This window comes from Callorhinus ursinus, unplaced genomic scaffold (genome assembly GCF_003265705.2).
Source record: "Callorhinus ursinus isolate GAN/ISIS: 27379988/994484 unplaced genomic scaffold, GSC_fseal_2.0 scaffold6, whole genome shotgun sequence".
Classification (NCBI taxonomy): Eukaryota; Metazoa; Chordata; class Mammalia; order Carnivora; family Otariidae; genus Callorhinus; species Callorhinus ursinus.
In genome coordinates this window covers 19625217-19643921 of record NW_027397068.1, presented here as the reverse complement: position 1 = coordinate 19643921, position 18705 = coordinate 19625217, and the positions used below count along the sequence as shown (strand labels likewise).

Here is an 18705-nt window from a genome sequence, read left to right as displayed (position 1 = left end):
CTACAGAACCGCAAAGAGTCGGTAACACTGATCTAAAACAAAAGCACAATTGTGGTGAACAATGGGTTTGGTGGTCAGGTGGCCTAACTGTGGCCAACAAATGTATGAATTACTTGACAGAGACATAAAAGAAAAATAGGTAAGAAGTATAATGGCTTCTTTTTGAAGACATTTGTGACTTTCCTAAACATAAGAGCAAGGATATATGGACAGCTCCAGTCCAAGATGGCAACATAGGAAGACCCTGAACTTACCTCCATGGAACACAGCAGTTAATACCTATTTAAAGAACAGTTCATCCTGAAGAACTGAGGGTTGACTGAACAGCTTCTGCAAGGCCAGAGATAGAACAGCAAGAACAACTGAAACACAGTAACAGAAGGAACCCTCCCCTCCCCCCCCCAACAATGCCAACAGCAGTGGGGAGGGGGAGTACTGAGGGACGGGAACAGGTCTCTCTGTCCTTGGGACAGGGAAAGCCTCAGTGTAGAAGAGCAACTGGCATATAAAAGAGACAACACGAACCCTGTCAAACTGCGCTGGAGCTGAGGGCTTACTCTCTGGGTCGGAGGGACTGGAGAACAACACGGTTTATGTTCTAACCCCACCTTAAAAGCCTAGACCCCAGCAGAATCTGGACACCAGTGATTCTGGTCATCACAGTGAACTGGCGACCTCAGTGAGACCAGGGTCCACAAGCCCACACCTTGGGGGCGGTGGTGCTGGGGCATAGAAAATAAGCTGTGTGGTTTTTTTTTCTTTTTTTTTTTGTCTTGTTTGTTTCTGTTTTTGTTTTCATTTTTATGTTTTTTTCTTTTCTCATTTATTTTTATTTTTATTATTATTTTCTTTCTCTAGAAAGCTGTGGTCTAAAAGAACAGCTAGTATATAAAAGAGTTGGCTCTAGAACTCCACCAAACAGTGGGGGGGGGGGGCTGCTAGGATGCTCTCAGAGTGGGCAGGGCTGATGGACATGGTCCGCACTCCCCCTCCACTTTGAAAGCACAGACCACTGCATAGTCTGGGCACCCTAACTGGCCTGGTGCCTCAGTGAGCCCCGGGCCCTTAGTCCACACCAGCCCCAGCTGTCCTACCAAGGTGGTCACAAAGTGGTGCACACCAGGACACCCCTGGTTAGTTCTCACTACAGCCCCAGCCTTCACACCAAGGTGACGCAGGTGCAAAACACTCCAAAACACGCCAGGCCCACACCGCTTTGGCTTCAGATGACTTCTAGGACACCACCAGGGCAGAGTACTTCAGACCATTTTGGCTGACGTCTGCTTCAGATCCAGCCACCCTGCCAGGGTGCTTCCTGTGTGGAGCACCCTGGGTACCCTAGGCCCATGCCTGCATTGATTTCATCCCAGGACGCCCCCTATGTGGAGCACCCCGGAACACTTCCACCCTTGCCAGCCTCAGCTCCAACCACCCACCGGGGCACCTGCCTCATGGAACACCATGAGACAACCCAACTTGCACCCAATTCAGTTTCAGCTGTCCTGCCAGAGCATGTTTTGTGTGGAGGGCCCAGGGACCACATTTTAGTTTTAGTTGTCCTGCCAAGATGCCCCCTCCGTGGAATGCCACAGGACCTCCCAGCCTATACTCCATCTCAACTACAGCCACCATTCAGAGCACCCTGTGTATGAAGAATCCAGGAACACCCCTAGTTTATATCCATTTCTACTTCAGCTCTCCTTCCAAGGTGCCTTCTATGGGTGGAGCCCCACATCCCCCTGGCTTGCACCCACTTTAGTTTCAGCTATCCTGCTAGGGTACCCTCTGTGCAGAGAGCTCAGGGACCTCCTGACCTGCACACCGCATCAGTTTCAGCCACTTAGCCAGGGCACCCCCTGCATAGAGCACCCTGGGACACCCTGGCTTGCACCCATTTCAGCTTCAGCTGTCCTGCTAGGGTGCCCTCAGTGCATAGAACCTTTGGGCACCCTGGTCTGCATCCACTTCAGTTTAACTATCCTGACAGAGCACTCACTATGTGGAAAGTACCAGGACCCCCCAGCCTATGCCAGCCGCAGCTCCAGCCAGCCAGCAAAAGTGAAGCACAGTCTACATAGGGAATGACCAAACACAAGACCATTCCTTCAAATTTAGGAGAAGCAGCTCTTCAGCCTAATCTGTAGAAACAAACACAGAAAGTCAAGCAAAATAGGGAGACAGAGGAATATGTTCCAAAAGAAAGAGGAAAAAAAAAAGACTCAGGAAAAGAACTAAGTGAAACAGGAATAAACAGTAGGCCTGGAAAAGAATGTAAAGTAATAATCATAAAGATAACCAGGCTGGAAAGAAGAGTGGAAAAACCCAGTGAGACCTTCAATAAAGAGATACAAAATATAAACAAGGACCAGTCAGGGTTGAAGAATCCAATAACTGAAGTAAAAAACACACTAGAGGGAATCAATAGATTAGCAGATGCAGAAGAATTTATCAGAGATCTGGAAGACAGGGTAATGGAAAGCACCCAAAATGGACATTGAAAAGAGAAAAGAATTTTTTTAAAAATGAGGATAGATTAAGAGATCTCTTGGACCACATCAAGCAAAAAACATTTGCTTATAGGGGTCCCAGAAGAAGAGAGAGAAAGGGGTAAAAAACTTATTTGAAGAAATAATAGCTGAAAACTTCCCTAACCTAGGGAAGGAAACAGACATCCACATCGAATAGAGTTCCAAACAAGATGAATCCAAGGAGGTCCACACTACAACACATAATAATTAAAATGTCAAAGGTTAATAATAAGGAGAGAATCTTAAAAGCAAAAGAGAGACAAAAAAGTTGCCTACAAGGGAAAACCTACAAGACTATCAGCTGATTAATTCAGCAGAAACTTTGCAGGCCAGAAGGGTATGACATGATACATTCAAAGCGCTGCAAGGAAGACACCTATAACCAAGAATACTCAGAAAGGTTGTCATTCATATTTGAAGGAGAGAGAGAGTTTCCCAGACAAACAAAAAAATAAAGGAGTTTATTACCACTAAGCCAGATTTTCAAGAAATGTTAAAGGGACTTCTTTGGTGGAAAAGAAATGGCCATAATTAGACATAAGAAAGTTATGAGTAAAAAGTTGTAAAATAGGACAACATATTCATAAAACAGAAGGAGGAAAAAGAAAAAGGGTTTTTTTTTATTTTTCTGTTTTGTTTTTAGAATGTGAACTTAAAGATCATGAAATTAATATAGACTGCTATATACTTAGGATGCTATACATGAACCTCATGGTAACCACAAATCCAAACCTATAATAGATACACAAAAAATAAAGAGAAAGAAAACCAAACATAACACTGTAGAAACTCATCAATCATAAGGAAAGAGAGCAAAGGAAGAAAGGAACAGAGAAGAACTACAAAAACAACCAGAAAACAAATAATAATATGGCAATAAGTGCATGCCTATCAATAATTACTTTAAATGTAAACATAAATGGCCAAAACCTCCAATGGAGGGAGAATGGATAAAAAACAAAAAACAAAAAAAACAAAACAAAACAGACTCATCTTTATACTGACTACAACAGACTCACCTCAGACCTAAAGACACATACACTGAAAGTGATGGGATGGAGAAACATTCACCATGCAAATGGAAGTGAAAAAAAAAAAAAAAGGAAAGGGTAGCAATACTTATATCAGACAAAACAGACTTTAAAACAACGACTATAACAAGAGACAGGGCATCACATAATGAGAAAGGGATCGATCCAACAAGAAGATGTAACACTTGTAAATATCTATGCACCCAACACTGGAGCACCTAAATACATAGAGCAAATATCAGTGGACATAAAGAGAGAAATTGGTGGTAATACAGTAATAGTAGCAGCCTTTAACATTCCACTTATATCAATGGATAGATCATCCAGGCAGAAAATCAACAAGGAAATAATGTCTTTGAATGACACATTGGACTAGCTGGACATAACAGATATATAGAGAACATTCCATCTGAAAAAAACAATATATATATTTATTGCACATGGAACATTCTCCAGAACAGATCACATATTAGGCCACAAAACAAGCCTCAATAAATTTGAGAAGATTAAAGTCATACCATGCATCTTTTCCATCTTTTCCAATCACAATGGTATGAAACTAGAAATAAATCACAAGGAAAAAAAAAACAGAAAAGATGCAATCACCTGAAGGCTAAACAGCATGATACTAAACAACCAATGAATGGGTCACTGAAGCAATCAAAAGAAATAAAAAAAAAAAATGGAGATAAATGAAAATGAAAACCTAATGGTCCAAAATCTTTGGGATGCAGCAAAAGCAGTTCTAAGGGAAATTTTAGTGATACAGGCCTACCTCAAGAAACAAGAGAAATCTCAAATAATCTAACCTTACACCTAAAGGAACTAGAAAACAAAGCCCAAGGTGAGTAGAAGAAATAGAAGAAAGATCAGAGCAGAAATAAATGATATAGAAACTAAAAAAAAAAAAAAAAAACTGAAACCAAGAGCTGATTCTTTGAGATAAATCAATGAACCCATAGCCAGACTTATCAAAAATAGATGAGAAATAAAATCAGAAATAAAGAGAAGTAACAACTGACACAACAGAAATAAAAAGATTATAAGAGAATACCGTGAAAACTTATATGCCGACAAACTGAACCACCTAGAAGAAATGGATAAAAATCATCTGATTATCTCAGTAGATGCAGAAAAAGCATTTGACAAAATTCAACATCCATTTATGATAAAAACAACAAAGTGGAATGAACTTACCTCAACATAATAGTAATAATTAAGAGGGGACCATACCTCAGTGTAATAAAGGCCAATATGAAAAACCCACAGCCAACATCATACTCAATAATTAAAAAACTGGAGATTTTCCTCTGAGACCAGGAAGAAGACCAGGATGTCCACTCTCACCACGTTTATTCAACATAGTACTGGAAGTCCTGGGCATAGCAATCAGATAAGAAATAACAGGAACTGATATTAGTGAAGAAGTTAAACCCTTACTATTTGCAGATGACATGATCCTATACATAGAAAATCCTGAAGATTCCACCAAAAAACTATTAGAAGTAATACATGAATTCAGTAAAGTTGTAGGATATAAAATTAGTACCCAGAAATGAGTAGCATTTCCATATACCAATACTGAAGTAGCAGAAAGACAAATTAAGAAACAACACCATTGACAGTTGCACCAAAACGAATAAAACACCTAGGAATAAACAACAAAAATGGTGAAAAAACTGTACTTGAAAACTATAAAGCACTGATGAAAGAAATTGAAGATGACACAAATAAATGGAAAGATACTCCATGCTCATGAATTGGAAGAATTAGTATAATTACAATGTCCATATTTCCCAAGTCAATCTACAGATTCAGTGCAATCCCCTTCAAAATACAAATGGCATTTTTCACAAAACTAGAACAAATAGTATTAAAATTTGTATGGAATCACAAAAACCCTCAAATAGCTAAAGCAATATTGAGAAAGAATAAAGCTGGAGGTATCAAAATTCTAGATTTCAAGATATACTACAAAGCTGTGGTAATCAAAACAGTATGTTACTGGCACAAAAATAAACACATAGATCAATGGAACAGAATAGAGAGCCCAGAAATAAACACACGATTATATAGTCAATTAATTTATAACAAAAGAGGCAAGATTATACAATGGGAAAAGACAGTCTCTTCAACAAATGGTGCTGGGAAAACTGGACAGCTACATGTGAAATAATAAAACCAGACCACCTTTTAATACCCTACACAAAAATAAACCCAAATGGATTAAAGACCATGAGAGACGATGGACTCTGAGAAACAAACTGAGGGTTCTAGAGGGGAGGGGGGTAGGGGGATGGGTTAGCCTGGTGATGGGTATTAAAGAGGGCACATTCTGCGTGGAGCACTGGGTGTTATGCATAAACAATGAATCCTGGAACACTGCATCAAAAACTAATGATGTAATGTATGGTGATTAACATAACAATAAAAAATTTAAAGTAAAAAAAAAAGACCTAAATGTGAAACCTGAAATCACAAAAATCCTAGAAGAGACCACAGGCAGGAATTTCTCTAACATCAGTTGTAGCAAGATTTTTCTAGATATGTCTCCTAAGGCAAGGGAAACAAAAACAAAAATAAACTATTGGGACTAGATCAAGATAAAAAGCTTTTGCACAGCAAAATAAGCCATCAACAAAGCAAAAAGACAAGCTACTGAATGGGAGAAGATACTTTCAAATGATATATCCTGTAAGGGCTTAATATCCAAACTACATAAAGAACTTAAAAATACCAAGGAAACAATATGATTAAAAAAAGGGTAGGGGACCTGAATAGACATTTTTTCAAAGAAGACATGCAGATAGCCAACAGACACATGAAAAGTGTTCAGACATGCAGATAGCCAACAGACACATGAAAAGTGTTCAACATCACTAATCATCAGGGAAATGCAAATCAAAACCACAATGAGATACCACCTTACACTTATTAGAATGGCTAAAATAAAAAACACGAGAAATAAATGTTGGTGAGGATGTGGAGATAAAGGACCCCCCGTGGTGGGAATGTAAATTGGTACAACCACTGGGGAAAACAGTATGGAAGTGGCTCAGAAAATTAAAAATAAAATTACTGTATGTTCCAGTAATTCCACTATTGGGTGTTTATTAAAAAAAACAACACCACAAATTCGAAAAGATATATGCACCCCTATATTCATTGTAGCATTATTTATAGTAGCCAAGATATGGAAGCAACCTAAGTGTCTATCAGTAAAAATGGATGAGGAAAATATGGTATATAGATATGCAATGGAATATTACACAGCCATAAAAAAGGATGCGATTGTGCCACTTATGACAACATGGAGGGTATTATGCTAAGTGACATGTCACACTGAGAAAGATAAATAACATTATTTCACTCATAAGTGGAATCTTAAAACAACAACAGCAACAAATGAATAAACAAACAAAAAGAATCAGACCTATAGAGAACAAACTAATGGTTGCCAGAGGAAAGGGTGGTGGAGGGATGGGCAGAATGTGTGAAGGGGAGTGGGAGACACAAGCTTCCGGTTATGGAATGAGTAAGTCATGGGACTAAAAGGCACCATAGAAGGATCTAGTCAACTTGTTGAATCACTACCTTGTATACCTGAAGTTAATGTAACATTGTGTGCCAACTACACTCAGAAAAGAAGAGCAAGGTAGTATCATTATTAGGCCAAGACAAATTAGAGGTGAAACAGGGCCATACATGCCTATGTATTTATTAGAACATCTTATTTCAAATATGAAGAACACAGTAAAAATATTGATAATAATAATGTTAGCAGCAATGTTACTGTGTGCTTTATACTGTTGTGAGCCTATATTAACCAATTTAACCCTTACAACAACTCTATGAGGTATATTATAGCCACAGAAGTGGAAACAGGCTGAAACAAGTTGTGTGATTTGCCCAGGATCTCATGGCTAGTAAGGAAATTTGAATTTGAATCAGTCTATGCTCCTAAACCACTAATGCTATATTTTCATTTTTATTGTTGTTTTATGGTTTCCTTTTATCCTTAAGTGTTTGAATCCACTAAAAAAAAAAAAAATTCTTAGTTAAACCCCAAGCTGACAGTGATTATTTTGTCATTCTGTGATTGGCATGTATGAACGTTAGGTGGCATACCTTCTTCATACCGAAAATGCTTACTGATCAGTACAAAGCTGAGCAAGGTACAGTCCCTACCTTCAGAGAGTTTATAACGTGACCAAAAAAAGAAAAAAAGTAAAACAGGATATAAAGAACTTAAATGCAAGCCAGAAGCCAGTCCATTTTGGGGCTCAAAGAAAAGAGAGTACATATGATTAGAAAAATAAGAAAAAGTTTAATTAAAAAGGTTAATAGGTATTTGAAAAGTATCCTTGAAAAGTGAATAGGAAATAGGGGGAGGAGAGCATTTTAAGCAGAATGAATAGCATGAAACAAAAGCATCAGAGTTAAAAATACAGAGTATCTTCAGAGGATAGACAATCTAATTTGACTTAGAACGTTAGTATAATGGAGGCTTTCATGGAGAGTTTTGAACACTGGGATGAGGAATCTGCACAGAATTAAACAAGGAAGAACTATTATCAGGTTTTAACTCAGGGGATGAGTGATATATTTAGAGCTTTTTAGGGATATTAATCTAGAAACAAGTGGTAGGTGAATTGGAGGAGATCAAAATCAGGGAGATTAGCTGCGGTAGTCCATCTAATAAGGGTCTAAACCCGGGTGATGGTATTGGGAAATTAAACACCAGCCTTCATTCTTTCATTTATTACACACTTATTGAACATATACTGTGTCAGGCATTGTTGCCAACACTGGAGCTGGGTCACTGAACAAGGTAGATGCTGCCCCAGCCCTGAAGGAGCGAGCTTGAGAACATAGCTGTGTCATAAGTGGATAAAAAAACAAAAGCACATGGCGTCTGCAAGCATAAGACAGGGCGCCCTAGCCTAGGTCAATTTTCAGTCTCCCGACTGCCTTCCCTGACATTCTCTTAGGCTTTCAGGAACTTCTAATTTATCAGGAAACTCATACTCTAATGACCAAATAGAAAATGCATAGGTGAAAAACACCACATAGCTGGGTGTCTCAGCTGAGGTTCTCTGAGCTTGTGTAACAGAAACCACTCAAGCTAACGTATATATAGGGGAAAGAAAATGATGATGAAGATAGAGGTGTCTCTCTGAGATCCATAGGTAGGAGCTAGCTATGGTCAGACCTCAGGAGAGACTAGAAAACCATCAAAAGGCAAGAAAGCTGTTTTTTCTTTTTTCTTTCTTTTCCTGTCCTTCATGCTCAGGCACCAGCCGCCTCCCCCCTCTGCCCCTGTAAACTCACAGATACTCTTATGTATGCTTCTCCCTTTGGCTTTGCCTTGTTCTTTTCTTGTCATGCTGGCCATCTCTGTCTCTCTAGGTACACATGGCTAAATCTAACAGCCCCAATCAGTTTTTCGTGTCTTTAGTTCGAGAGAGATTTATGGACACTGAAGGTTGTACTGAATCCCCATTCTGAATTCCCAGGAGAATCTGGGGGGCAGCCAAAGTCAATGTGGCAGTATAGCTGCTACCTCTGGGGCCCGTGGCAGGGAAGGGAGTCAAAAGGATTTCTCAGGGAAAAAGGCATTAGGTTAACTTTGCAGATACTTCGGTCCCCCTAACAGTAGGAGTGTATACGTGATAGGATTGTGATTTTGTTTTTCTCCCTAGAAAACCTGTAGTTAAAGCAAGGTTTGTTTTACAACAGACGATGTTCTAAAGCCTAATGATATTTGGTATTTATTGAGTACCTGCTAGGTAGCAAGTGCTTTTCATAATGTATGTAATTGAGCTTCTATCTGAACGTCCTGTAGTGTCTTCACATTTAACGTGGGCTACACAGTATCCAGCATCCATGGTCTGACTTCCAGTCATGCCATTTTGTACCCACCACTTACTGTCAAACTTACCAATTGTATTGTAGTTACTTGTTTGCAACTTTGGTCAGTGAGCTCCTTAAGGCAGACACATGTCTTACTCACCTTTGCATCTCTAGTGCCTGACACAGAAGTTTCTCCAAGGGTGGTTGCTCAGTAATTGCATTGCATGGGATATGAGGGGGGATCACTATAAGCATTGCTGTCTGATTTGACCCACGGGTTGAGAAAAACTTGGGTGACAGAAATAGGAAGGTCTGGAGGAGCTGACCAGAAGGAGTTGGAGGTAGAAATGAAGATAGTGGGTAGAGTATTGACAAAATCCAGGTCCTAGATGCCAAATTGGCTAGGAAAATTCAGTTTGTACTTTTTTACAGGATTATTGCAGTATGTCTTCGGTTTAAAGAAATGCTTTTTCCTTTTAAAAGGCAATTTATTTTAAGTGCATTTTAAACAATAAATAGTAAAGGGGCTTTTTATCAGGACATTATATAAATATGAGATTTACGGTGTTTTGTTTTGCTTTAACAGGAACAAGAATGGTAAGTCCAGCATCCTTAAGAAAACTTCTGGAATCTTGTAAAGATCTTTCCTTGCTTGATGTGTCCTTCTGTTCACAGATTGATAATAGAGCTGTGCTGGAACTCAATGTGAGCTTTCCAAAAGTGTTCATAAAAAAGAGCTTTACGCAGTGACTTAATATGTGTTCTGTAATAAAATCAATGTGCTTTTGTAGGGTTTTATTTTAGGGTTGGTTTTGTTTAGTTCTTACAATGGTGCGAATGTCTTAATGTTCCATTAAGGCATTTGTAGATTTTGAAGAAAAATATGAAATTGTCCATTAAATCAAGTAAAAATGTAAACAAGTGTTTTCATAAAATATTGCAAGCACTTTCCTTGAAGAGTATGTGAGTGGCTCGCATTATTTTTGCCTTATGTTAATCAGTAATATTATTCTTCAGTCAATAATTACATGTGTAATAAAAGAGTAATATGGAAACCTTTTAACATTTTTAAAGGAACATGTTGAACCAGAAAGTATCGTGATATTTAAAAATAAAATTAATTTTTCACACCTCCATGTAAGGATGTCTTATTAATAAGCCTTATGACCTGGCCAGTGTTTTGTTTGGGTATATACAGAATTTCCAGAGTTAGTTGGAGAAACTAATCATGCTGTGGTTATTTTTTAAGCTGATTCATTAACTCTTTGACTTGAAAATTTTAGTTTTACCATTTTTATTCTGACATACTTACCTATTTTACTAGTGGATCATACCTAAAATACGAGCATGATCAAGAACAGAGGTGAACTGCTAAAGAAAATAGCTTTTCAACTGTTAAGCAGATGCCTTAAAAATTTGCCATAGGGAAAGGTTTAAGACTTATGAAATATATGTGGATTTCATTTATGTATATATATATTTTTTTTTCTGTGCCCTAGCACCTTAAATAATTAGAAATCTGTTACAGTGGAGGAAAAACAAACAACATTGTTTTGTTAAATAGTGAATTGATTTAATTCTGCTGCTAAAAAAGTAAACAAAATATTCTGTGGCATGAAAAGACAAGGCTGTTTTGAGTAGCAAACTAATACTAAGTATATGGTGTAACAAAATTTATTTTCCCACATAGAGCAAAATGTTAAATTCCAACTTCTGCACATCCTAGAATAATCCTGTAGAACTCTGCTGTCCAATATGGCAGCCACTAACCATGTGTGGCTATTTTATTTAATTGTAGTTAACTGAAATGTAATTAAAAATTCAGAACCTCAGTTGTGTTAGCCATATCTCCAGTGTTCAGTAGTCACCTGAAGCTAGTGGTTATATCAGACAGCATTACTCTAGAATTTCTTGTAGTCATTTAAGAAGAAGCACATTCAGCTAAAAAAATTAACATGATTAATATATGACTCTAGGCAATTTTTGAGGGTATCCTCAACAATATATATATGAAAGCATTTTCCCCCTCAAAGTAGTTAAGCTAGTGAATTTATACATATGACAAATATTAGGCATTCAATAAATATTTATTGAATGAGTAAGAATATATTACTGAGTTAGGCCATATAATATGTCAAACTTTAAAAATATAACGGTTATAAATTATTACTACTAGTAGTACTGTGCTTATTCTTTTATAGAATATAAAGAATGTAATATTGTGACATTTGAAATACTAAAATCGTAATACAGTCTCCTCCATGTAAGAAACCATCGGTATGAGGATTGCTGTCGATGTGTATGACCCATTCTATCTTCCGTTTCATGGTGGAAACAAGGGGCATTGGGAAAGGGCTGGGTTGACCTACCTTGTTACCTTCAAGCACTCGGATTTTCTTTTCACTCACAAATATATGTAGACATTTTAAATGTTTTATCTGGTGAAACTTTTAGGAGGATGAGATTTATAAATTGACTACCAACTGGGTGAAGTAGTACTTTTATCTTGAATTAGCAACTGGCATGGAGTTAGTGCTTACTTTGTGCCAGACGCTCTGTGTGCTCTGTGTTTCCTAAGCCACTGCATCTTCACCACAATGCTGTAAGATAGATAACATTACTCACTCCCACTTACGGTTGAGGAAACTGAGGCAAAGAAAGATGGAAGAATGTATGCATGTCCACATCACTGCTAGTGGCAGCGCCATTATACAGCCTCGGACATCTGGCTTTAGGGACAGTGCTTTCAACCCGTGTTGTAAGTGTCTAGGGTGATCCCTAGTGGTGCATGGGTCCGCACATATTTCCTGTAATGGACTCTGAGGCAAAATCGTATGGGTATTATAAAATGATAGACATGAATTTCCACAAAATTTTTATTGCCAGAATTCAAAACGTAGTAATTGAGAACCATTTTTTTGTGATACGGTTTTCTACCAACAGGAGGAATGAAATACTCTTGGGGAGGATAATATTTCACTTAGTGGGGATTCAAAGTTACTATTTCCTGTCATCAAAATTGATTTTAAGTATTCATCTGTTAATGTTGCTCTCTAGTATGATTTTACATATTTTGTCTTTGAGAATATCTTTTCATACAGATAAGTATTGCCAAGTACATATGTTAATCCATGAGAATATTTTCACTGGGCATATTTATCCCTTGGAAGGCATTGATAGAATTCTATTAGATTATTTCTTCTCTTGGTATTTTCCTTTTAGCATGCTATTACCTTGCAGATTAATCACTTCCAGTTGAAGGTTGGGTGGAGCTCAACTGCACAATTGAATGGATTTGAAAAATGGAAATTTCCTTTATATTTGCATCAGGGTCCAAAAAAACCCACTGCTGGACCTGTGGTTTCAGCTCAGAAAATGTATGCTGCAGTTCTGTGTGAAAATGGAGAGTCTGCTTCATGTCTTACCTTTTGATAGCACAGGAAATATATAAAGCTGCTTGGGGTTACTTTGTGATTCAGATTACATTAGTTGTCATCAAAATTACTTTAGTGTATGTTTCACATATGAACACTGTTTTGCTGGCTTTACCTCCAGAGCTTCTGATTCAGTAGAATTTGCATTTTAATGAGCAGTCACTGATGCTGCTGGTCTGAGGGCCACCTTTTGAAAAGCACTACTCCCCAGAGTGCTCTTTAAATCTGGAGAAGCCTTTTCCTGAATACCACTTACAGTGGGAATAACCGTTCCTGTTGTTTTGCCGTGTTTCAGTTTTAGCTCGAATTCATTACAAAACAGGATCAAGTCTGCAACAAAAGCTACAGTCCAAAGCCATTCAGTGTTCTATACTAGTGGTTCAGGGTATTTCTTCTGGTCCAGAAAAATTGCAATAACCGCTCTGAACTCAAAAACTCAGGATAAAACTACCACTGTTAAGTCAACAGACTGCAGAGTGGTAGGACAGATCAGGATATTCGGCTTCTGTAGCTGACAGATGACAGCTGAGGATGGTTCAGTGACATTCACTGCTGAGGGCAAGGTCATTAACACAAGGTCAAGTCACGTATTCCACAAATAGCTGCCATAAATAATAACAGTAAATAACCAGTTATTTGTATATGTTTTGAACACTTTACATTTTCACAAGTTTTCTAAGTTTGACCAACTAAGCCTTTTTTTGCTCCCCACATATTTTGACCATCAAATATGACACATCTTAGCAGATTCTACCTCAGGTTGCCCCGAAGTCCTATTTTCTTAACTTCTGAGAAAATACTCTTGTCTGTAGTTGCTCCACACAGACTATTCATAGAAACTCACTCTCCAGTCACTTCAACCTCAGCACTGACGTATCCGATAAACAAGAAGAATGACGCCGTAGCAGTAACATCTGTTGACTCAGCAAGAGCCAGGGAAAACCACTCCGAATCATGTGCCTCATTTTTTTACTGACTGTTGATGCTGTTCCCAATGTTCTCAATTCTTCAAGCCACTGTTCTTGCCAAAAGCCTAATTAAATAGTTTAAGCAAGTTTACTTTGGACACTTCTCTGTAGCTGATGAATCAAAAACAATTTAATTAACTCACCATTGGTAAAAGGCTTTCCTTGCAGGGCTAATGAATGAACCACTCAGAAGCTTACTTTGGCTGCAGCTTTATTTTCATTTTTTTTATTGAAAGAAATTCTGTGATGAGTAATGAGATTGTTTCAAAATTCCTAATTTTTCTGGCCACTGTGATGAGTACTTCATCTGATAATTCCATTGTATGTATAGTATTCTTCCAGAACAGCTACAGTGTCATTCCATGTTAAACACAACGCTTTGCCATCTACTGTGGTAACCAAATTATCCATACTGCACCTGTGCCTTAAACACAGGAAACTTGGAGTCCACATTTCTTTTTTTCCTTTTCCTTTTTGTTCTGGCATCATGGGTGTCCACTGGTAATAAGAAAACATTGCGATATGGCAATATATGTGGCATTCAGAATGCGGAGAGTTATAACTGCATCCCTGCCATTTGTAATGTGTACACTGAGAGCACCGTAGGTCTCCGCCGTGGCCACTCACCCCTTCCACTGGGGTGCGGAAGCAACCGTAGCACACAAATGTGGCCTCATTCCAATAAAACTCTATTTGCTTATGGACACTGGAAGTTTTGTTTCATGTAATTTTCATGTGTCAAAAAATACCCTTCTTCCTTTGATTAATTTTTGTTTTTACCATGAGAAAATGTTAAAGCCATTTTCAAGTGCGGTCTGAATTTGGCTAGTGGACCAAATCTTTGACCCTTGTTCTTGGATATTCCCAAATCATTACTAAGCTCAGGTTTGCCCATTCCTAATTTTATACACCACTCAAACCTGTTCTCAGCCTTTATCTTTCTCACTTTACCATTTAGATTTTAATATGAAGAACAGTTTTTATTGACTTAGAAAAAACAAAAATTTTTACCGTAACGAGAGAATTTTGGATTTTTTCTTTTTTATTAAGGTATATTTGGCAACTAAGAGTTGTATATATTGAAGGTGTACAGTGTGATTATTTGATATACATTGTGAAGTCATTACCATAGTCAAGCTAAATAATGTCTCTCTTTAGATAGTTACCACCTTTTTTTTTTTTGGGTGGTGACAATTGAGCACATTTCAAGTACACAGTAAGTATTGTCAACCATATTCACATTGTTGTACATTAGATCTTCAGAACCTATTCATCTTGCATAACCAAAACCTTGTACCATTTCCCCTTCCCCCAGTCCCTGGTAACCATTATACTCTACTTCTATGAATTTGTTTATTTTAGATCCCACACATAAGTGAGATCATGCAGTATTTATCTTTCTGTGTCTGGTTTGTTTTACTCAGCAGAGTGTCCTCCAGGTGCTTCCATGTTGTTGCAAATGGCAGTATTTCCTTCTTTTCAAGGCTGAATACTATTCCATATTATGTGTGTGTTATATATGTTATGATATAAATCATATATCACATATATATATATATCATCTATCATATATATATAAAGACACACATCCCACATTTTCTTTATCCATTCATCTGTTGACAGATATTTACGTTGTTTCCATAGCTTGGCTATTATGAATAATATGGAAATGATTGTGGGAGTGCAGATATCTCTTTGAGATCCTGATTTCATTTTCTTGGGATATATACCCAGCAGTGGGATTGCTGGATCATATGCTGGATCAAATGATTGTGGGAGTGCAGATATCTCTTTGAGATCCTGATTTCATTTTCTTGGGATATATACCCAGCAGTGGGATTGCTGGATCATATGCTGGATCATATGATCATATGATTGCTGATCATATTTTTAAGTTTTTGAGAAACCTCCATATTTTTTTCATAATGGCTGTACCAACTTACATTCCCACCAGCAGTGTATAAGGGTTCCCTTAACACGAGAAAATATGTAGACTATCCATTAAAATTTGAAGCCAAATGGCCCATCATTATTAATATTGTCAACTGGCTTAAGTTTTTTAATATTTATTAGCATTTTGGTAAGATAAATTATCTTCCCAGTGACTAGTAACATTAAAATACATCTCTAACTCTGTGAGCATTAAGTAAAGGAACCTCTTAATTTAAACTGCCCTGAAATAAGACCCTAAAAATACACAAAATATGGAAAAACATTTAGACAGCTAATATTCTTCTTCCTTTCTTGTGGGTTGATTAATTTTGGGCCAGTATGTAGCAAAGAAAAAGTGATTTCTTTAAAGAAGTGGGTTTTTTTTTTTTTGGTGTTTCCCAGAAATTAACTAAAGACTGGAAACTCATATTTACAAGTATAGTAATACTAACAAAGAGATAAAAAACCAAATATAAATTTCATTTAGTTATCATGTAAATTAATAATGAATATTTGACTTTTCATTTTTTACTTTACGGTATTAAAGGACACCTATTTCTGACACAGTAACTTTCATTTTCAAAGCCATTTATCACACGTTTTTCAGTGTTATATCTAGTTTCCTCCTCTCTTAGCACATTTAATACTAAATTAATACTTCAGAAGAACTTTTCTTTTCAGCTATTCTGAAAATTTTGTCAGTGACCCTTAACAGAATGTTAGCTATTGCTAAAAAACTATTCTAGCAGCTGTGATTTTTATCCTTGCAGCCTCGTTCTCTAGCAGTACATTAATGTCAATAAGCAAATGAGATGATGATTGACAGCAATAGCAACCAGTCAAAAGGTAAAAGATAAATTAATCAGAGATCATGATTTATTATATATATTTTATAAATGTGGATAGAAGCCAAGATTTTTCCTTTGGTACAGCAGAAAGTGTATTTAAGATTTTTGCCTATAGGTCTGAATTTTGGGCTTAAATTTTTGTACATAGGAATACTATTAATGGTTTATTACATTTTGAAAGGAAAAAGGTAATTATGTTGAAATTGACATTTTCAGAGGAAGGAAGATTTTTATCAGTGTATTTGGCGAAGTAAATTGGTGCAATCTTAGCTATAAAATTTTTAAGGAAAAATTTAAAAGCAAAGCAGTCATATGATCAGATAAATTGAGTAGATTACACCAAAGATAAAACAGCTCTTTCTGTTACAAATGAGAATCTGTGCAGACAACTAACGGAGATGTTTTAAATTTTATTTGTATAAAAATGCTATTCAATGTCTAATGATTTTTATTGTTTGTATTATCCTGTACTTCAGAATAATACGATAACTTGAGTATCTCATTAGCTCACTTTCAAAATTGATCATTTCAGGACACTGCTGAATATAATGGAAGATTTGGGTAAATAGGTTTGTGTCACAGCCTCTATGAAATTAGACGAGAATAAGCCTGGTAGATGAACCATCATCTATGTGCTAACCGCTCACAATCCATCCTCATGTTATGAAATGACATCAGCTCCTTTTAAACTCTAAAATTACACGGGTCTTCAATTAAACTGCAGACTGCATTCACGCTGTTACTTACTTTTCTCTCCTTTCTCAGTAATTCCCCCAATTCAGATTTATTTACTCAAAGTTTGTTTGGTTTGTTACTTAAACCAGAGTTTGACACAGAGTTTACTTATAAGGTATCATGTACTGTGGCATTTGGTTTCTGTAAAAGCCAATCCCTTCATTACTAATTAGTTCCTAGGTTCTATAGTTCTTGTTGTGCCCAAACTATTTTTGGTGAGCTAGAATAGAAAGAATAACACAAGATAAGACCCATTCATCCATCTACTTAATTGATAATGTATATGGACAACAAATATATGTGGAGATCTTTGTGCTAGGCACATATTAGGATGGGGGGGACCAGGTTTACAGAATGCATATAAATAATCACAGAGCAATTTTAAAAAGTGGTTATGTGCCAAGAAAAAAAAAATCAATGGTGAGCTAAGCATGGGGTACCATGGATTCAGCACAGTTAGGGAGATTTCTTTACTACTGGACCTTTCTTTACTTCAGAACCTTTAATATCTACTGGAAGGTGAGATGAGGTAAGGTTTGTGGTGTTTCCCACTTTTCTGTGGAATACTTGTCAACATTTCTTGGAAACTATAGTTTCTCAGGGCACAGTTTAAGAAAGTGCTACTAAGCAAACAATGAATCATGGAACACTACATCAAAAGCTAATGATGTAATGAATGGTTCCTAACATAAAATAATAAAATAAAATAAAATAAAAAGAAAGTGCTACTAAGCAGTATTATATGGTGTCTTATAAAAAGTATTCACCACAGGGGCGCCTGGGTGGCCCAGTCGGTTAAGCGTCTGCCTTCGGTTCAGGTCATGGTCCCAGGGTCCTGGGATGGAGCCCCACATCGGGCTCCCTGCTTAGTGGGGAGCCTGCTTCTGCCTCTCCCTCTACCCTTCCCCCCCCCCGCTTGTGATCTCTCTCTCTCACTCTCTATCTCAAATAAATAAAATCTTAGAAAAAAAAATAAACACATATACATTTCAGTCTCAAGTAAGTATGTGTTTAATTTTGTTAATTTTTTTTTAGTGAGAAGTTATGCTTCTGCAGTGCTTTCTATAGAATATTTGTAAATTGCTGCTAAGATTACAACCACAAAAGCTCGAGAATTACTAATACCAACACAGATTCCGGCACACCATTGTTCTTATTTGAGATGTTTTTGCTGACAGATACCCCAAATAAAGAATTGATAGTGTTGAAGCCCTGTTTCCTTTGCTTAAAAGTCCTAAAAATAATTCCACCCAGTAAAACCTAAAATAAATATTCATAAGTCCTTATAATCAGAAATATTCGTAAAATGGCAAGATCTGAAAATGTGTGTTTCCAGCATATGTTTCCTTAGCATCTGTCAGCAGTGTGTCTGACCA

At 37.1% G+C, this 18705-nt stretch overlaps 1 protein-coding gene across 2 annotated transcripts in view; it reads left to right on the top strand.

The window, feature by feature from the left end:
* Positions 1-10567, top strand: part of FBXL4 (F-box and leucine rich repeat protein 4) — a 79251-nt gene extending 68684 nt beyond the window's left edge. For both annotated transcript variants that reach the window (XM_025862903.2, XM_073893688.1), the window contains exon 9: positions 9999-10567. In XM_025862903.2, the coding sequence (XP_025718688.1) occupies positions 9999-10162 (164 nt within the window). In that variant the 3' untranslated portion in view covers positions 10163-10567. The remainder of the gene's footprint in view (positions 1-9998) is intronic.
* Positions 10568-18705: the final 8138 nt, after the last annotated feature.